Genomic DNA, 21307 nt, shown 5'->3' on the forward strand with positions numbered 1-21307 from the left:
TTGCTTGTGTTTAGACATATGGGGGCCGTAACCTCCTAAAAGTTGGGGTGATTCTGCAGAGGGCTATCCTCATTTTGCTTCTGGCCTGTTTTCCTTGCTGGGCAGTCCTCATCAACACAGAACCCCTGCTGTTAGCTGTGAAACAGGATCCAGCGGTGGCCAGGTCAGCTGTGGCAAAACTAAGCAATTATCTTGAGCTTTCATTCATCACTTTCTTCTCCTTTATTCATTGTTAGGAATATGATTGTAATGTTCCTTTTCTTCATTCTATCTGTCTCGACTGAGCAGTATAAGTTTAATTTAATTCAACTTCATTTTGATGATGTTGATGCCATCTCTCTCCCCAGGCTGTCTCAGTTGTATGTGAAGATTTTTATGCCAGCACTGCCTGTGAGTATTTCCGACTCAGTATGAAACTCATCTTCCTTTAACTATTAACTGGGGATTTCTGTGCACTTTCCTTACCTCACCTAGTACGTGTGGGGATGGGGAGTCAAGAGATTAATTTCTCTTTTTGTTTTTGCTCTTTAGGCCACATTCATGTATTCCTTACTGACAAGATATCTACAAAACCAGGTAAGTGCATTAAAGATTAATATTAAGTTACTCAATGATGATCTTAAATGAGCTGTTACATTCCCTGTGATTTGTTCTCTGTTGTCCACATGGTCAGATAAACGAGAAGAACCTTTTTATCAGCCTTTTATTATTTATTGACATCTCTCATGCAACCCTATAGTCAGTTTACATTACTCTTCTCAATGACATCCATGTCTGCACTCTGTCTTACATTGATAACCCCTGCCTGGGTTATTATCCCTTTTCTTTATACATTTGTTACCCACAACGTCAACCTTTGCACATTCCAAGGTCAATATTTCAAACATTCCTGTACAAATTGAACAGCTCTTTAACGTCATTTAAAAAAAAAAGATAAGCTTAGCTGTTTTAATTGCCATGGGACTGCAGATGTAAATTAGCTCCAAGCTAACTCTGGTACAATGCATCAAATAGTAATCTTGATTATTATACATAGTCCCTGTATAAATAAATCATTAAGTATTAAATATTTAACATATTCCCTATATATATTTATAGTGGATTTTTTTCGACCATATTTAAGTTTCTTCTCTGTTTTCATGTCTTTTTAGAAATCTTTAAGCATGTTTCTTACCAAAACACACCAAATTCCTCCGTATGTGTAAACTCACACAATTCAGATGTCTGAGACCATGAGGCCATGAGACCAGGACATCCAGAACCTTTCTTTGCTGATGACATTAAAATGAATGTGAAATAATCCACTTAGATTGTCCAATCCTGCATCAGCATCTCCTCTGGGTTTCATTGAAATCTATCTTATTAACCTCCAAAATCTCCACAGTAAAATTTGCATCATACGTACAGAATGTCTCCTTAGATTAAATAGATAGATTTCATTAAGAATAAATATGCTTTAAGCTTGGTTTACCATTTGGCATAGCAGTTTATGCTCACCCCTTGTACTGAGGCATCAGTCCTCATACCAGCAATCGCTGGCTCTACTCCCAGCCATGAAACCTTGCTGCATGTCATCCCTTACCCTCTCTCCTCACACGTCCCATCTCTCTTCAGATGTCCTGAAAAATACCTGAAAAAACAACTTAGCTCAAATAGACCCTACTTTGTGTTCATATATCTTTCTTTTCTTTTCTCATATGTCTCCTGAAACCTGATTAGATGATATTAACGTGTCATTTCTCCTGTAGGGCATCATATGGCCACAGGTTATTACAGGATTTGTGGTTAACCTCTTAAACGCCCTTATCAACTACATTTTTCTTTTTGCATTGGATCTAGGAGTAGCGTGAGTATTCCTCTCTATTCTTCAAGTAACACCATTAATGATTGTCAGCGTCACACAACCAATTACATGAAACAATCACTGTTTACAGAGGTTCTGCTGTGGCTAACACACTTTCCCAGTACTGCTTGGCTACTGTTCTCTATGCATACATTATTTGGAAAGGACTGCACAAGGAAACATGGGGAGGTGAGTAAAACATCAACAGAGCAGGATTGTGACTCTGCAGACAATCAGCGGCTCCAGTGTTTACATCAGCATGTATTAATCAGTTATTACAGGGATTGCAGGCTTCCCATGGAGGTTTTGCAGGACAAAACAAAAGCACTGTTCAGAGAGTTCAGAAAAATACAGTAAATATAAACAGCAGCTTGCACCTGTAGGACTTAAAGGTATAGTGTGTAGAAATCTGCTGCTCTGCTGCTCACTCCCATCAGTGAAAAGATGGTGGCTTTCAAGGACAAGAAGCTCCTGTGATGCATGATAAATATGATTCTGACTTCATTTTTGAAGTTTTTACCTTCAAAAATGTCTTTCAATACAAATTATTTTGCACACGTCAACAACTAAGCTCTTCTTCATCTTCCAACCAGTGAATTTCACTCATGAAATACAAAAACACATTACACAATACCAGTTTGTCCATTCTGTGCTACTGTAGAAACATGGCGATGCAAGATGGCGGCGTCCTTGAAGGGGGACCCACTTTTATGTAGATATACAAGGCTCATTCTGATGTTACACTTCTACCAAGATTGATCAGTTAAATGCTGCCAAATTCCACACACTGTACCTTTAATACACTGTGGAATCTACTTGTTTGAATGTCCCATATAGGTTCAATCAGATTTTCTTAAATTTTCGGCTCCCATCCACCAACCAGAGTGGCATGGTTTCATCCGTCTTCCAGAACAGAGTTAGTTCACTGGGTCAAATTCTTAAAAGATGGCAGGGTTCACAGAGGAAGTATCTCTTCAGAAATATGCTACATTAGAGCTGAATGAAATAATGACGAGCACAAAGAGATGTTGAATAAGATATTTTGTGTTAGGCCTAAGTAGGTCCTAAAAATTGGCATAAAGGTCCTCTTTGTTTCAAAATGCCTGTGTCTGTTATTATTAAAGAGAGTTTGTGTTGTAATTTAGAGAGCGCATGGAGGGAGCACATGGAGCTCAGGGAACTGTTAACTACAGGCATATCCATTATAGTGCAAGTATCCCACACTGTTTATTGATACCTTCAACTATTGTCACAAGCTATCAGGTTCAAAATTAAACACATAACACACTAGCAAGGATTACATCATCCACGGGATTCAACTAATTATTTCTGAACTATAGGAGATGATGATGCCTACCTTAGTATTGGGGATCTGCCATAACCCTCAGGCACAATAAACCCCATCAGGGCCCTTCAGATAGGAAGACACGGAGAAAGAGAAGGGTAGGAGAGAGAGGTGCAGGTTGCAAGAACAAAGTGGGGTAGAGGGTTAGGTTTAAAGAAGAGCAGATGAGGTGCAGTCCTGCTCCTGAAACTTCTTCATACAGCAACATTTAATTATGTTTATGATGTATCAAAAAATGAATACTAATCCTTAGTAATACAGTGTTATTCCTTAAAGGCTGTGTGTTCATTATATTGTCTCAGAAAGAGTCAAACCTGCACATCTTGCTTGTTATACGTGGAAAAAAAGGAAAACGAAATCTAACACTCAGGGAGTAGATTTTAAATCATAAGGTTGAACATGCGTACACATGTGACCTGCTTGCAGAGTGACATTTTCTAGTAGAGGTCCTTGTATTTGATAGAAATCTGACTCCAGATTTGTGACATACACTCACCTTGCCTGACTGTATTTTAAAGCCTTTAAAAACTGTTTATTCTTCAGTTTCTCAGAATTTAATTTGATTTGCACATTCCCTTTATAACCTTAGGCATAGCTTTTATTATGATTTATACAAGCTTATAACAAGCCGTTAAGGTTTGATGACTCATCTTTTGTCTCCACAGGATGGTCCAGGGAGTGCCTAAAGGATTGGGGCTCTTACATCTATCTGGCCATCCCCAGCATGGTCATGTTGTGTGTTGAGTGGTGGACGTATGAGATTGGAAGTTTTCTGGCAGGTAATGTCACACTTCCCTTTACTGTTGTGAAGCATTCATGTGAACCCAAGTTGTTCAAAAACCTAAGTGCTGTTTTTGATTGACAGGTCTGATCAGTGAGGTTGAACTTGGAGCGCAGTCAGTCGTGTATGAACTGGCAAACGTTGCATACATTGTAATTTCTCGCAAATAGTTAATATAAACATAATTATAAAGCATTAAAAGAATAACTCTTTTAAACAACATGTTAATGCAGTGCTTTTTGTTTTCAGTTCCCCTTGGGTTTCAGTATAGCAGGCAACGTGAGAGTGGGGAATGCTTTGGGAGCTGGAGACACGGAGCAGGCCAAGCTGTCAGCTAAACTGTCAATGTTCTGTGCAGGTCAGTTTGCCATTGAACACGATTCATGTGCTGTGATTGAGGGTATTTTTTTAGAAGGTATTTATGTGAAATGAGAAAAATCAGTGCAATTATTGCTACATAATTCCACTCAAAATGACTGCTGGAGGTGATAAAAGCTTTCAAAGTAAATCTTTGTCTCACATCCTTCATCATCTACTTATGAAGTGGTTGAAGTGGTGAAGTTAAGGTTTCTCTTTAAAGCTCCTGTGAGGAATTTTTAGCTGGTTATGAAACAGACTGATGATAAAACTGATGTCTCTTAATGAGCTCAAAAGTAAATAAGACCATAAAGTACTGGTTCTAAAGACATTGATTATACTCAGTGTTGAAGCCAGATTTAACAGGAAATCTGCTTCTGTGACAAACTCATCACACATTCAAAGCGATTTTTGAGTTGCATCTCATAGATAGGGCAACTAGTCTTACAAACCATCACAGTTACCTACAAAAAAATCATAAGACAGAATCCTGGATTTGATCCAACAGTCTCAGCCATACAAGTCCATTGCTCACCTCTGTCAGGCAATAAACTCTACCCACTATTACAATTCCATTAAGTCTCAATCAACTACTTAAGCATCAAGGGGTGTTTCTACCTGTGTAGTCAGAGCTTCACAGCTGAAGGCTTGAGCATGCGTATTCTTTTTCCTTCTTCTGTGGGAAAGTTTGTCTAAACCATCCCGTTACCATCACACAGCCCGTAAAGCCCAGTATTTATGTTTTTTGTTTGAAAAATCAAACATGTTGAAATTACGTCTTTGGGATTTTAAGTACCACAGGGAAAGTATTTTGGAGAAAGTTAGTAGTAGTAGTAGTAATTTCTGTCTACCTATCACCCCTAAAATAAACAATTCATACGACAAATAAAACAAAATTGTGTTTTCAGACACGATCATGTCTAGGGATGACCACAATTAATCGATTATCGATTAATTGATTGTTAAGAAATTACTCGAAACACACATTTTTGTTATCAATTTTCCGTCACGTGGAACAAACATCATGTGGTCTCATATTACACTCATCTATCAGGGAGGTGTTTTAAGTTTAAAGCATGTTTCGATGTGAATCAGCAGCTAAAGGTGTTGCGCACAGCGGAGACGCTCAGGTGGCGGCTGCGGCTGCGCGTCAGGTCTCCACGTGCGCTTTTTAAAAGAGGATCAATACAAAACTGCTGCCAACGACACGGACACCAAGGTTGACAGCTTTAAACAGGAAATTTCCCACCTTTGGATACAAAGGCAACAAACAGGTGGGAAATTCTGGTACGCTACGTTTGCAGATCAGCAACATCAGAGCCGTCTGAGCTTTCTCCTGATTATGACCCGGTTGCGCTCCTGGCTGACACCTGACCTTATACACATGTTTATTTTTCTCAATAAGAACGAGTAGACAGAAAACTGGACACTGTCAGTCTGAAGTACTTTTCTGTTAATATTATGAGCCTTCACTTTATAAGATTATGTCCGCGGAGAATATTTTAGTGAGCCTGATCGTTGATATTCTGCGTGTCAAACATGTTACCCGTATTCAATCCCGTCAGTTATTTGCATTTTGTTGCTGCAGAAAATAAAATTTAGGGGGCAAACAACATATTTGGCATTGTTTTTGACGTAAGAATAATAATGTTTTTTCTTATCAATTAATCGATAATTGATCGTTAACATTTCCAAAAATCGATCATGGAAAATACTTAAAATGTACATCCCTAATCATGTCTTAACGGTATTTTAAGGAGCTGAAAAATGGTTTTACATCTCCTTATTTCACCTTGTTGTCAACCTAATTTTAACATAGAAATCCCTGTTAGTACTCACTGGGATGTAAGGGACAAGATCAGCACAGATTCAAGTCAAACCACTTTGTCCACCGGTGTCACCAAAACTGACACTGACAGAAAATTTCCTTACAGTAACTTTAACTTTGTGATGCGCTCCAGCAGAGCACTCATTAGTAAACAGTACAAGACAGTGGCTGTCTTTTTGTGTGAAAGTGAGCATAAAATAAATCATTCTGAATCCTTCTGAAAGCTTCTCTCAGTGAATAATTCATTCTGTTACCACAGGGTTAGTGTCCATATTTCTGGCAGTTTTTATTGGGGGCATGAAGGACCATATTTCCTACGTCTTTACCTACGATGAGTAAGTATGATTTGATGTTATTCATTAACCACAATGGCTTAGATAAAAAAACACTTTTACCTCTGGGAGAGATTACAGGTGTAATAGAATGAACTTTGATCATGATGTCATGTATTGCTTACACTGCACTTTGCTCACAGTCATTTATACTTTAACTTCAGGTTAATGTTTATGACTGTTGCACTTCATAGTGGTGAATTGCGAAATATTGGTTAATCATAAGACAATGACTCATGTATAATACATTATGTCATAGCAGTAACATCTAACATTCCTTTATGAAATGTCATCTCTTATGTCATATCTTCAACAATGAAAATCCTGAGTCTCTTTACTTCCAGACAAATCAGGGAAAGGGTTGCAGATGTTATAGCTTTTTATGCCCCATTCACCCTCCTCGATGCAATGTCTGTGAGTACTTACACCATGATGTCCACACAAGACCGCTTGACCTGCTCATACAGTGCTGAATTTTCAACCACACCAAGTTATAACACTGCTCTATTCTGTTTGTGTGGCCAGGCTTCCTCAGGGGGAGTCATAAGGGGAGCAGGTAAACAGAAAATCGGGGCTATCTGCAACATTTTGGGTTACTACGGTATTGGTTTCCCTATTGGAGTGTCACTGATGTTTGCAGCAAAGATGGGAATTAAAGGTGAGATAATTTAACCTTAAGGTGTTTCTGAACTTACTGATCATTTTAAAATGTTCAGTTTCCCGTGTCTTTAAAGTAAAATCCCGAAGGAAATCAACAAGATGTAAATTCTGTCCCCTCAGGTTTGTGGACAGGCTTGTTTACCTGCGTGTTTCTGCAGTGCGTGTTTCTGATTACCTACCTGGTGAGAATGAATTGGAAGAAAGCAACCACAGAGGTTAGTATTCAGAGGTTTATCCCTCAGTTCTAAACAGCCTCAGGCTTTTTCTTCAAGCGTAGAAGTTGACACATTGTTTTTCTTTCAGGCTCAAATGCGGGCAGGAGTGAATGAGAGCTCCACATATAAAAGTAAGAGAGACTGCAGAAACGAAATCATTTTATTCTGTTTATCACGTTCAGCAAATGATGTGTTCTCTCTCAGGAGACAGGTTTGACAAAATATACAGAAAACCTTAATTTTCCAGGGAAGTCATTGGTGTCACATTTGTATTTATAGGTACAGATGACCAGTCAGATGATCCAGAGCACGTGCAGGGCCCAGTAGACAACATGGAACTGGTTGTTTCTGAGGTGGTGGTGAAACCAGTGGAGGTCGAGCTCCCTTTCAGGAGTCTGGTCCTGCGTCGCGGTCTGGCTGTAGCTGCCATGTTCTTCATCCTGGCTGCTGGAATCGCTTTGAACTTGCTAATCACTAACTTTGTTACATAATTGAAGGGAAAGTCTTTTGTGCAAGGTAGAGTTACACGTTAGCTAACGACGCAAACGTGATAGACAGATGTCTGGAATGCGGTGTGTCAGCACGACAGGCAGAAGAAAGGCGCAGATGAGCAGAGAGCAGAGAGCAGAGAGCAGACAGAGCTCTCTGTGGTTAATCTGTCAAAGCAAGGTATTGCATTTCATCATGAAATGCTTCAATGAATGTGCCAATGTTCGGCTCAAAGAGAATGAATCAAACTACAGAGGTGGTGTTAAACAAAATAAAACACACGGCTGTGATTATCTCAGATTGTCAACATGAGTCTCTCTTTATTTTAGAGCTGTTGAGTATGCTTGAACAGTAAAGGGCACTTCTGCTGAATAGTGAGAAAGACAAAGCTCATAACTTTATATGACACCATAACTTTATGTAATGGAATCATATGGAGAGAAAGCTTTGTCCAATCAAATGAAGGTTAGCAAAAACTAAGAATAATTTTGGTACATTTTCACTAATGTTCAGTTAGGAAAGCCACTTACTCACTTATACTCGCTATCTCTGCAGTGTTGTCGCTATTTCAGTTTAGGTTGACGTTCTACTGAGAAACCTTTCAGCACTTTACTTCACCATCAGAAAGTCCCTTTTTTTAGCACTATTTGTGGGCACAACACAGACGTGCTGTTCCTCTTTAAATCAGTCATGAGAGTTGTCTGTGCTCCGTTCACAATCTGCAAACAAGCAAAATTTAACCACACTTCCTTCTTTATACATGAATATATGCAACAGATCATATATAAAAGCATTGAAACTGAGTCTGTGGCGTAGTTGTAGCATGCAGTGTCAGTGTAAAACGACACAAATTGGCAGTCCCAGGCCAACACCTGCAGGGCCTCAGCTGGTATCCTCTGCCCGAGGTGATGCCCCTGTAGACAAAATGGGAAATAAAGTGATAAACTTAGATCTATATCTAGCCCTTGTTACGTCAGCAACTTTGTGGTGACTTCTGGACAAATAAACGTTGACTTATTTGAAAAGTAAAAAGTACAAAATCACCACAAAACCATCAAATACTGAAGTAAACAATCAGCTCTTCGTTGAGTGTGAAACCAGGCTAAAGATATAGTTATTAGCAGGTATCAAATTTCACTATGACTGCCTCTGGATGTGTCAGGATTACCAGTCTGCTGCTACAACAATATATTATAGCATATGGATATTTTGTACTACTTGCAGAATCCCTCAAACACATAAACTCACCATTTAGACACGTCATTAGAGAGCTGTGTAAGGCCTGTTTCATGCAGAAGCCACACTTCTGCAGTGATTCCACAGACCAGCCTGCAGGGGGGGAGAGAAACTTATTTATGTAGAATTTAAGCATGGAAGATGATCCAAATAGTCCATGAGATCACATTGTGAATACAAAACATAAACATAATGTCAATCTAACAGCCTCTCACCTTCACATCATTCCACATGGAGCTTCTTCCACCAAATACAAGCACACAGAAAAACACAGATGTAGATCTATTATACATAGAGTCCACAGATAGAACATGTGATGGTGTGATGTAATGTTTTTAAGAATTATAACATCTATGAACAATTAAAGTAATGTGAAATTGAATAGGAGAAACAGACAATTTGGGTTTGGTTTACGGTAAGAAACCGCAAGATGATGTAGAAACACATAAAAAAGAGATTATGTTCATAGTACCACACAAACTGTACAACTCTGAAGATGTCTTTGGCTGCACTGCATGTGTAAAACATTACCTTGTAGCTGCTGCTGTGATTACATTCACTCTGATAAACACACTATTCTTGTTTCTCAGAATCAAACAGATAAAAGAGGGAAAGATTGGCTGTTGAGGTCATTTATGTATCAGGTTTTAAACTGACACATCGGTGAGGAGTTTATGATGTCTATTGATTATTGGGCTGATGGCCTCCTGTGAACAAAATCAACAAACATTTCAAAGCATGTTTCCAAAATTTTGGTTGTGTTAAATTGATACTGTGTGTTTGTCTCTTCACTTTTTTAGAATAACATCGCCCCCTGGAGGCTACAATTTAATAATGTAGCTTTAAGATGTACTTAATGTAATGTTAAATCTGCTGTTGGTAGGAATGGTGTAAACAATTTTTACTTTTTTTCTGCTGGGTTTTGAGAAAAGGTCATAATGCCCATCTGTACTCATCAGTAAGCGGAGTAATTTGAGACTATTGCGAAATCTCTGTGTTTTCCAATGCCTTTGTATCAAGCAATGTGATTATTCCCCTCGTTCCTGTTATGACGGACCAATCATAGCTAATCTCCAATCCTCTGTGCTGATTGGTTGAGGGGAAGCTTCTACTACGTCCTCCTATAGGCTATAAGTCCGCCACTATTATGATTGCACACGCCGATCTGTGTTGGGGGGCTAAGAGGAAATCTGGTTGGGAGGGATAGTGTTGACATTCGTAGTCCCTCTCTCTGAACAGATGTTTACTCTGTGACTACCAACAGCAGTTTCAATGCAGCTTAGGTGCAATACAGAAATAGTATTGGTTAAATGTTAAAGTCTTCTACTATAAATCCTTCAATTTCCTTTCTCTTATCTAGAGCTGGGTCATGATGGAAGCAGATAAAGCGAGTAAATCCAGGCATCCTCCCCCCACAATGATTTTTCGCTCTCCCAAGGCCATATGAGATATATCTCACCTTCCAGCAACCAATTGGCCCACCTAATGGTTTCCTATGTAATTGGTGTTCCCCAAAAATCGCCAAAGATACTGAAAAGGCATCCTAACTAGCTGCCCAAACTACTTCATTAGACATCTTTCAATCTGAATGAGCAGTGGCTATACTCCCAGCCCAGCCATCCTTCTGAGGAAACAAATTCAAGGCAGTATCCACAATCGTTTTCTTTTGGTCACTATCAAAAGCTCATGACCATAGGTGAGGGTTTGGATTGTACGTTCCTGCAAATCTCCCCAGTGCTTGCTGGAGTTCATTGACGCCAACACAATCGCAACATCTGCAAAAATTAAGTTATCGGGTGCCCGAAATGGTCACTCTTGTTCCTAAGCTGCACCTTCAAATGTTAGACATGAAAATCACTTAACAATCCCCGACCCTGGAGGAGGCCAACACCCACTAGGGGTTGTGTTTGACTTTGTGATAAGGTTACAAAAACAGCTCTCACTTTGGTTATACAAGGGGACTGCATGGCCTCTGGTACCACACTGGTCATCCATACTTCCACAAAAACCCTCACAGGACTCCACAGGAGCCTGGGATGCAGGTCTTCTCAAGTCCACAAAACAAATTGAGACTGGATAAGCAAAGCCCTTACCAGTAACTCGTACAGAGCTGGTTCAACAGTCCAAGACCAGAGTGGGGTCTGCATTGTTTCTGTATTACAGTTCCCCAACACCCTAGAAAAAACTTTCCACTCCACAGACAGAAGTGGTCCCTTGAAGATATGACGTCCATGATTTCATATAAAATTGTAACATTTTAACCACAGGACAGTTTTGCTGTTTGTCCATCCTAGATGAGCTCAGGCACAGAGAAGTTGCCCGATCTATACATGGTATCCTCTCTGCATGGTACAGTTTAAACCTGGATTAAAGGATTCAGCAACAAACTGCATTCACATCCGATGGTTTTTAGGAGTGATTTTGAACCCATGCAGTGATCTCCACTACAGAGTCATGTCTGTTTTAATGCAGTGCCACCTTAGGGGCCAAATATCATGGCCATTAGTTTTGATTTTTGGCCTTGTTCCTTTTGACTTTTCCAGATATTTTTTCAGAAAATGTAACTGCAATTTTTCAGTATTAACATTTGTTATGTTGTCATTGCACTATTTTCAATTGAAAATAGGGTTTAAATGATTTACAAACCACCAGAATCTATTTTTATCAATATTTTACACTGTTCTTTTTGGGGAATTGGGGTTGTACTGTAATGAGTCTAATATAAGCAATATACTGTGAATCATGTGTGTGATCATCATGGTATTGATTAAGTCATTAAGCTTGTGACAGAACAGTAAAAGCTGTCACGGGGCTGTGGGTTTCTAGTTGTTACATTTTATTTTCTTCCCTGAAATAAAATTTCCCCCTTGCCTTTTCCTCATGGAGCAGACAGATGACCGCTAACAGAAGAAGATAATACATAGCCTGCCATCTCTTCATTTCCCAGACACTCACTGAACATTGTGGCAATAAATTGAAGCAGGTAATTCAGGATTTGAGATAGCAGCTAGAAAGAATAAACAGACTATGGTGCAGTTGCAAGCAGCTAATTATTGTAAATCACTGCACACAACACAAATTGCAATTACCTATCACAACTTACAATTGGCTTTATTGGCCAGGTGCGTGTACGCACACACTCAGGCGTTGTCTTGGCAAATGGGCTTCCACATCCTCATACTTTGGCAGGTCCAGCCTCTTTTTTAAAACCTGCCAAACTCAACTTAAGGTCCATTGATTTCTGCTTTGAAGTCTCAAGCCTGCAGGTCTGTTTTCCTGACATCTTGACCTTTTCTTTGGCAGAGAATGACCGTCATCAATCTTCTATTTTATGACTCAGCATTTCAGCAGCAAGGGCACCTTCAATCCAGACAGAGCGCAGTATGTAAGCTAAGCCAATTCTTGCCAGAGGCCCTGTCATCCTCAGGATTAGGTACAGTTCTTCTCTGTGGGCAAGAGGCACCCTGCTGTGCACCCACAGGCAGCAGAAAAGATTGTCCTCAGGATCCTCCATGTCTAATCGAAGGATGCCAGTGTAGGGCTCTCCACAGAAGTGTCAGTCTTGTCTCTTATGTGCTTATCAGTTTCTCACTGGGATGTTGGAAATGGTGGAAATGTTGCTGCGGTCACAGCTGCCTTGGAGCTTGAGTCAGATTGAGGAAAACAAGAAAAAAACTCAAAGATAGGGGATTTGTTATCATGTTTTGATCTTGATTAAAGTGTCAAATCTAATTCACTTTTTCCAGTTCTGGTCAGCTTAGATATTTCTCCTTTCTAAGAGGATGAAGAGAACTTAATTTCAGGGTGACATGTTCATGTCTAATAAAGACGTGCATTTGTTCGCTCTTGAAAAGCAGCGTTTAATACAGAGTAAACCCTTTTAAGGGCCCTCATACAGGAAGTGGCCTCTGCTGACATGCTGTCTTCTGTCCTGTTTATTCTCTTATTTATTTCTATACTTAATTCAATAGCAAAACATATAAAGTAAAAACCAAAATTCCTATTTTTCTTCTCATATCCCCCTCTTAGCAGTAACATATAGGCCTACCATACACTAACTATAACTTACTGCTTGAAATATCACAACTTTATTCTCGTGCATTTACAACTTTTACTCTCTTACAGCATTACAACTTTAAGTCTCCTTATTTCTCAAAATGTTCATGTTTATTCTTCCTAACTGTGTCCCTAAACCTCCGTCATGGAGCATACAATCTGAATGTTGGATCCTCATGTTTGGTTCTGACTCTAGTATCAGAATGCAGACCTGCCCAGAGGACCTGAGTGCTCTGAATGGCTCGTACTGTAAAAGAAGATCAGTAATATATTTTTGTGCCTAAACCATTCAGTGCTTTACAAACCATCAGCAGTGTTATAAAATCTATTCTCTGATGAACAGGACACCAGTTTAAAGACCCAGACCTGGAGTGAAGTGATCCACGCTCTCAGTCATAATGAGGACTCTAGCAGCAGTGATCTGAATCAGCTGATTGATTTTTAAGGGAGACCTGTAATGACTCTGTCACAGTAAAAAAGTTAACTGAAGATAAATGTATTTACGAGTTTAATCCTTGATCTATTATCCAGTAGTCTGACTTTGTAATTGTCTCAGTGATGCTTTTAAAATTCAGGCCTTAATCTGAGATTTCTGGCTTGGTCAGAGGTTTTCAGCTGTAATGACTGAATCTGCTCCCTGGCTTTTAATCTTTCCTCCTTGGATCGAAATAAAAAAAAAACTACCACAGTTTTATCTTTGTTCAGCTGGAGACAATGAACATCCATGCATTAATTTGTTTGAGGGATTTACTCAGGGTTTGAATGGGGCCGTGATCCCAGGGTCCTGTTGTTCTAAGCTTTTATCTTGATAAAAATGATCAGGATTTGGTTCTCCATCTGTTTTCTACCAGGAATCAGACGATTTATCTCAGTTTTACCAAATCCTGACCACAAAGGGGGCGCCAGAATCCAGTAAAATCTCTGTGAAGTCAAGGTGAGTAGATGTGTGATCGCAGCAGGTATTATTCTGAAACAGGCAAGTATGTGGGGTGATGACATTCACATTAAGCAGAGTTACTCTGAGTTATTGTGACACTGTGCTCATTTCTGTATTCTGTCCATATTTGTAACTAACAATGTTCTAGTTTTATACTTCACATTTGTTGGGGATAAGCAGGACAGTTTTTTGCTCCCTTCTCAAATGCACCAGTCAGCTAAATTCTAACTTCAACTATTTGAATTGCATAAAAGTACTTCCAGCTATGAGATTGCATACTCTGTCTTCTTTATTACCAAGGTTAAACATACACTAAATACTAAATCACACCCCTGCAAACACATTTCCATTCTTACCTTATGTCTAAAGCTGATTTATCCTAAGTCAGGACCCATATTTATCAACCTTCTGCAAGTTACCCTAAGGAAGGCTCTGAAGAGGCAGTAAACCATCCCTCATGAGTAAAAAATCGATCAGGCAGAGATGCATGACGGGAAAGCATACATTAATAAAATACATTGTCTTGATGTAAAACATTAGCTTTACACAACTTTTTTATCATCCATTAAATCTGTCTCTTTCTGTCAAACTCTACAACAGTCTCAAGTTCAATGTTTCCAGGACATTGACAACAAACTGCACATCATAGCTCTCAGGGTTATCCTGACTCTTATATTGAAACCAGCACAGTGGTTAACACTTGATCAGGGGTAAATGTGGTATTGATCAGGCCCACAGTGAAGTTGCCCTCAAAGGGAGGAGTCTCTGGTAAGGGCACGAGGAAGTGCACGCACGCTCCGACAACTAGAAGTCCGACCGCTGCAATCACAGTGAGGCCTCGCCTGATGACCAGCTGCGTGGTGGAGAGACGGCTTTTCAGCTGCTGGGCCTCATGTCCATCCTGTGTCTCCGTGTTCCCATCATAATCATGTCTGCTCACAGACGAGTAGCCATCAGCTGACTTGAAAGAAGAAATGGATACATCTTATTACAAACCCAGCTTAATGTAACAAGATAGTTGTCATGTAGCTTGTATTTAAAGTGTCCTAGAGAAAATAAGACATTGAGAAGAACATCAATATCAAACCAGCAATGAAAAGCCATTGAGGTTGTTAGAGTGAGGAACAAAGGCCACTTACGTTCCCATTACTTGCTGTCTGGTCGAAAGTGTTGTTATCTGACAGGGGAGCCGAGCTTAATAATGTCATCTGTGTCTTCTTCTGAGCTCGTTTCACCGCCTGCAAGCAGAAATGAAAACCTGGCTGTCAATTCCCCCTCATTCAATCAGTAAAGAAAAGGAAATTGAATATTTCTAGATTTATCATCTCTGCAGATTTGTTAGTGTTTCTGAACAGCTGAGGCCCTGCATGATCCTGATTGTCAAATTAGCCTGCAGACTACCTCCTCCGTCATCCTCTTCCAGTTCAGCTTGAAGATGACAATGATGTAGAAGGTAGACTGTATGACAACGCAGATCAGCAGTCCGAGCCAAAAACCTGCAGAGAGAGAGACGAAATAGCCTTTCAACGGCACAGCAGGCTCCACTTATAATAACCTGCTCTTCCTCTGCAGCCATTCATCATCATGAATGTCTGTGAAAGCAACGAAATACGGTCGTTTTATATAATTACCTAAAACTCTCAGTTTTGCAACAAACATTAAGGTAACACTCAGAGAGAGCCCAATGCAGTAGTATCCAATGAAATTGGCCACAGCTGGTATTTTCTGTTTGCCTGTGCCCAAGAAGATGCCCGTGCACACACACTAGGAGGAGATAAACATAGTAAACAAGTGCGATAAGTTTTTCTTTTGCATTCTTGTGAATACAGAGTTTGTTGTGCATACAAGCCAAGCTGGTCGACTCACCACAAGTCCATCAAATAACTGAAGGAAAATGTAAGCATTCATCAGGTGTGAGATCAGTCCTATGATCTTCCTGAAATGAGAATAAAAACATGTTTTTCATGAAGCAGTTGCACATCAACTGAAGGTATTTAAATGTGTAATAATGAGCAGAGACTCACTCATCAGAGGTAAACATGAGGCCGATCACTGATTTGGTAGAGCAGAGCACAATACCTTCAACGACAGCAAAGCAACCTAAAAAAGAAGAAATCTGTCAAACATGAAAAACATATGAAGTGTAACTGTCAGCAACTACACGTGTGAATAACTGACTTGCAAGAGCGAAGGACAGCTTGGTAGTGAGGATGGCCCTGGCGGTGTCTCCTGCACCGAGGGCGTTTCCCACACGAGCACACGCTGCAGCTTGAACACCAAGAGGGAACTATGGATGCATCATTATGCAAAAATATGCATTAAGGAATAAGAATGTATGAATACTAATAACCAAAAGTACTTCCTACTGCGGCTTTACAATAGCTGAAGCATGAATTAAGACTGTGAAAGTTCTATGAGTTCTTAAGCGCATTACAATCAATTTGAGAAGACTTCAAATGAGAGTGTAGAGCTCTGACTTGTAGTTAATACCATGTAGGTTATGAAAGCCACCATTATTACAGCATGCTGGGCAGCCAGCTCATTTTCACTCAGCATCCCTTGTTGACAGAGACAAAAGAGAAAAAACAAGAAGAGGTGCTGGTTTCATTAAGACAGTAGAAACAGGCTTCAATAACCAAGTGATGCACAGCACAGTGTTAATATCTGTAAGAATAGGCCTGATGGGATTACATAACAATTTTTCTTACCTGCAAAAAATCCCCCAAACTCATAAACCCACCATTCAAAGCATGTCATTAAAGTACTGGGAATAGCCAGTTTCATGTAGGAGCCCCACTCCTGCAGTGATTCCACAGACCAGCCTGCAGGGGGAGAGACAAACTTATTAATGTACACTTATGAATGTGAACAAGGAGGGTGAACAGAGAGATGCCTAAGAGCATAGGCAAACCATGAATGTTAAATCTCTTACCTCCCCATGTCGTCAGGTGGAGCTTCTTCCACCAAATGTAGCCAAACAGCAGAGCACAGATATAAAACTGAGACAGAGTATTGGCTGCAGCAGATCCACTGTGACACATGAACACAGACAGATTAATACAAGAATGCAAATTAATTATATGTAAAATGATAAAAATGAGTACACCTACTGAACACCCAGATCCAGCCAGTTTAGTAAGATGTAGTTCGTCACCACGTTTGCTATGTTTGCTATGGCAGCAGTGTACAGTTGAGGCAGTATTATACCCTGAGTGCACAAACAGCAGAGGACGCAGTGAGTACCACTACTACCTACTCACAACAGGAATTTCCTTACATTAATGCTCCTGTCAGGAACTCTAGGTTTGTGTCTATTTAAGAGCCGCCAGTGTTGCAGTACTCAAGTCCAGGACCCTGACTGGAGCCTGACTTGAATCCTGATTTTCAGGACATGTGACACAACTTGAACCTGAGCGCTGATGGCTTGGACTTGGACTCAGATCCAAGCATTGAATGCATTAGGACTCAGAAGATGGAGAGGAGGACTGACTGAATTGTGGGTTTTGCTTGCAGAGACTTTACAGCAAAAACAAGCAAGAGCAGTGCAGGAGAAGACAGGGACAAACTTTAACACACATCTGTCCAGTGACTCAACCACAGAGTATGTTTGGTTGGTTAAAATTCTTATTAAAAGCAGGTGATTTGCAGGTATTTTTGAGCTTATTAGACACCTGTAGTGGTCCCACAGCAGCAAGATCCATGATTGCATCACTTAAATCCCCAGATATGCTGACAGTATCAGTCTGAATCTAAATGAACATGTTTCCCACAAACCCAAAAGGTACCACACAGTCTATCAGTGAACAGTTTGGAGTGACACAGCAGTTTTCCTTATTATAAACATATTCATAATTAATAATATAAATACAACAGACAGGAGATAGACTTGGCCTGAGGTAAAGAAGACTGTACTTGGACTTGAATAGATTTCTCTCTTGGTGACTCAGACTCAATTCAAACACTAAGGACGTGAGACTCTACTTGGACTCAAGGTTGGTGACTCAACTACAACACTGCACTGTGGGAAAAAATGGTAAGTCTCAGTGTAAATGAAATTGTATCTTTCTGTCTTTTAGCAACCAAATGCATCTCTCATCGAGAATTTTTGCCGTGGAAAATGCAAACAAAGACTGTTTTGTCCAAGTGTAGTTGATGACTTCTTCAAAATAGCAATAATTTGTCTTAACAAGTATAGTCTCATTTACTTTTGTAGCTCGTATAGAGGTAAGAGTAATAATTTTGGTCCATTCTAAAACTGACACTAAAAGTTCCTCACAGGAGCTTTAACTTAAGACTGCATGTTTAATTCTCTGAAACTCGTTATTAGTGCACCTGGTTCTGTAGATAAGACACCTGAAGCCCATGCAGAAACATTGCCTGAAGAGAAATACAACAAAAAAAGCAGTTGCTTAATAAATCACAGAAAATGTTTAACATTTGACACAAAAAAAGGCGAGAAAAAAGTCAACACTCACAGGAACAGCTGGAAGGAAGGCCGTCATGTACAACTGAGCTATTCTGAAATGAAGGAGCCATATTTTTCTTTAAGGAAATAAGATACTGAGGTTCTATACACTTGGATGTCATAAATTCAAGCTCACTCGTTTACACTCATTATGCAGTTGAAACATGTATTCATGGGACTTTGCAAGTAAAGGTTGCATCTCAGGGTAAATAATTTTAGAAAGTTATGTAACACTTAGCAGCAGTGGCGGTTCTGGGGAGGGGCCAACAGGGGCCAGTAAAAAAAGCTTTGGTATCACGCCAATGTTACAGGCGGAACACATGAGTGGCACTTGGTTCCAGTCCCTTAGAGCGCTAAGGGACTCATGTTGAGTGTAAGCAGCCAAACAGCTGCTGTCAGTCTGCATTTTGATCTAGTACACAGTAGTATATATGTCTAGTATATAGGGATGCACTGATTTTTTGCACAGTCTGTTCCAAGCGACAACCTTCGGTCTCAAACGATGAAGCCAATGCGGAAGTGAAACTGCAATACATCAAAAATACGCTTGAGGCTGGCTGCAGAAACACCGGAAACCACATAGACATGAATGGGAAAAAGACGATCTTTGCAGCATTAATAAACATGTTTACAGCCTGGTTCAAAAAACGGCTTGGCTAGGAGGCTCACACTACGTCACACTCTGCCTGGTTGAGTTCCGCATTTCCAATATGGCTGCTGCCGTCAATTTGCTTCATAACAGCTCTCAGGAACAGATGGGTGATGTCACGGATACTACGTCCATATTTTATACAGTCTATGGTTTGTTCTCAGCTGCTTTGATTGCAGAAGTGTCAGTGGGCTGCTTAGTATCAGCCAAAACTCAAGACTAAGTACTGTAATCTGTGTTAGTGTAGAAAAAACAGTGATATGCAACATCATGCAAAACATTTGCATTAAAAGTAAAGGAGGGAACGTTGTTATTAAGACTTTTCACAAGTTTTGCATGAATGTTGAGTCTTTGTTACCTGGCCACTTCAGGTTCCTGACCCATACATAACAGGAGAGCCTGAGCATTCATGAGGAGGCCCCAGCAGGGCAGACAGAATAACAGCAGGATGATAATGCCCCGCTGGAGAATAACCCCTACCCGCAGCAGGTTCTTACCTCCGAATGTCTGAAGGACAGCACACAATGTGTTAATCATTCCAGAAAATAGAGTAATGAACAGCTGAGATCTAGACTGGAGCTGAATTGAAGGTCAAAGGACAAAGAGTTTCCCAAACCTGAGACACCAGAGTATCACATGCCAGTCCCAGACCGCATCCTGTTGCTGCAGTGGTAACATTTATAGTCTGAAATGAACACACATAAATGAATAAGAGCAATATTGTTATGACACATACCAGAATATGTATAGTGTATTGCTTAAATCATCAAGAATTGTAAAAACTATCATGCGATCCTGAGTTTCCAGGTGTTACATTCAATTTTCTCTGCTGAAATGACATTTTCTGGTGTATTTTCCTCATGCAGCATACTGATGACTACTTACAGCAGAAGCTAATCCATAACCAGCCATCACATCATTTCCCAGGCGCCCACAGAACATTGTAACCACAAATGGAAGCAGGTAAGTGAGAATTCGAGAGAACAGCTAGAAAGACAAACACACAGCAGAGCGGTTAATTGCAACTGCTAGCACACAGGTACTGTATTGTTCACATCAGTTATTAAAAGTTGTGATAAATTAGCATAGCTCTCTGAGCAAATGATGTGTCACACTGTCATCGCTTTGAATCTTGCCAAACACGGCTTTTGTTTGACTGATGTTCATTGTAGAACTCCAACAGAGAGTCAATTTCTCCTGACGTATTAAACAAAATAATCTCATCAGTCTGAAATGAATCAACATAATGGAGGAGCAGGGAATGCAAACAGAGCCAGTCCTTACCAGAGGCCCTGTCATCCTCAGGATGTGGTACAGTTCTTCTCTGTGGGTCAGTGGGATCCTGCTGCGCATCCACCTGCAGCAGAAGAGCTTGTCACTGGACCCCTCCATGTCTCCAGGATCAGGTGTTAATGTGGCTTTATCCACAGAAGCGTCTGCCTTGCCTGACATGTTTGTTTCTTTGATGCTCTGTGGGGACAGAATTCATCACTGTGTAAAGTATTTCAACACCTTCAAAGGTTACTAATTAATTCACTGGAGGTTAGTTTCTCACATTGCATTTCAGGTGTGACACTGTCGACTCAAACTACATGTCAAATAGGAAACAAAGCAACTGCACTATGGAGCACAGGAAAATGCAGGAGTCATTATTTAATTCTATGTTTTCAAGATGAATATTCAAGATGCACAAACATTTCAAATGCATGAGCTTCAAATTGAAATGCAGCTCAAATTAAATTTTTCATTTCAATGCATTCACAGAGTGGATTACAATATGGCCAATAGCTGCATCTGTGTGAAGCATACTAAATATCATAACCTGCCTGTGTTCTGCCTCTGTTGTCAGATATGATATGTGAACAGACAGAGGGTGTGAATACATGATTATTCATGAACTTCTTCTGCATATTAATGGCTGCACAGGTCCTCTATCAGGAACTGAAATTGCTCCAATCAGTCTCTATCAATTCAAGATGACATGTACATTATACAGTTTGGGACTATTAAACATTAACATGTCTTTTGGTTTAGTGTCCTACGGGAGAGTATTAAAGGTTAACCAGTCAGTTCTCTGACAGCATTTATAATGAGATGCAGTTGTCTACTGCTAT

General features: G+C 40.0%; 2 protein-coding genes across 2 annotated transcripts in view; one reads left to right on the plus strand and one right to left on the minus strand.

Moving 5' to 3' along the window:
* slc47a3 (solute carrier family 47 member 3) overlaps positions 1-8157 on the plus strand; it is a 9988-nt gene extending 1831 nt beyond the window's left edge. The window contains exons 4-17 of the mRNA XM_034701048.1: positions 15-163; positions 348-390; positions 532-576; positions 1749-1846; positions 1935-2032; positions 3854-3967; positions 4054-4121; positions 4219-4327; positions 6414-6489; positions 6831-6900; positions 7012-7144; positions 7267-7361; positions 7450-7492; positions 7641-8157. Coding sequence (XP_034556939.1) covers positions 15-163; positions 348-390; positions 532-576; positions 1749-1846; positions 1935-2032; positions 3854-3967; positions 4054-4121; positions 4219-4327; positions 6414-6489; positions 6831-6900; positions 7012-7144; positions 7267-7361; positions 7450-7492; positions 7641-7852 — 1353 coding nt within the window. The 3' untranslated portion in view covers positions 7853-8157. The remainder of the gene's footprint in view (positions 1-14; positions 164-347; positions 391-531; positions 577-1748; positions 1847-1934; positions 2033-3853; positions 3968-4053; positions 4122-4218; positions 4328-6413; positions 6490-6830; positions 6901-7011; positions 7145-7266; positions 7362-7449; positions 7493-7640) is intronic.
* A 6318-nt stretch (positions 8158-14475) lies between these two features.
* On the minus strand, positions 14476-20755 carry slc47a4 (solute carrier family 47 member 4). Its single transcript, XM_034701505.1, has 18 exons — positions 20749-20755; positions 20478-20663; positions 20079-20180; positions 19810-19878; positions 19552-19700; positions 18555-18597; positions 18412-18456; positions 17190-17287; positions 17012-17109; positions 16788-16901; positions 16570-16637; positions 16258-16366; positions 16104-16179; positions 15946-16015; positions 15711-15843; positions 15481-15575; positions 15219-15317; positions 14476-15040 (listed from the first exon to the last, which is right to left on the minus strand). The coding sequence occupies exons 2-18, from the start codon at positions 20643-20645 to the stop codon at positions 14750-14752; spliced, it is 1827 nt and encodes a 608-aa protein (XP_034557396.1). The 5' UTR covers positions 20646-20663; positions 20749-20755; the 3' UTR covers positions 14476-14749.
* Between the last annotated feature and the right edge of the window lie 552 nt (positions 20756-21307).

The sequence above is a fragment of the Notolabrus celidotus genome, chromosome 14 (genome assembly GCF_009762535.1).
Source record: "Notolabrus celidotus isolate fNotCel1 chromosome 14, fNotCel1.pri, whole genome shotgun sequence".
Lineage (NCBI taxonomy): Eukaryota > Metazoa > Chordata > Actinopteri > Labriformes > Labridae > Notolabrus > Notolabrus celidotus.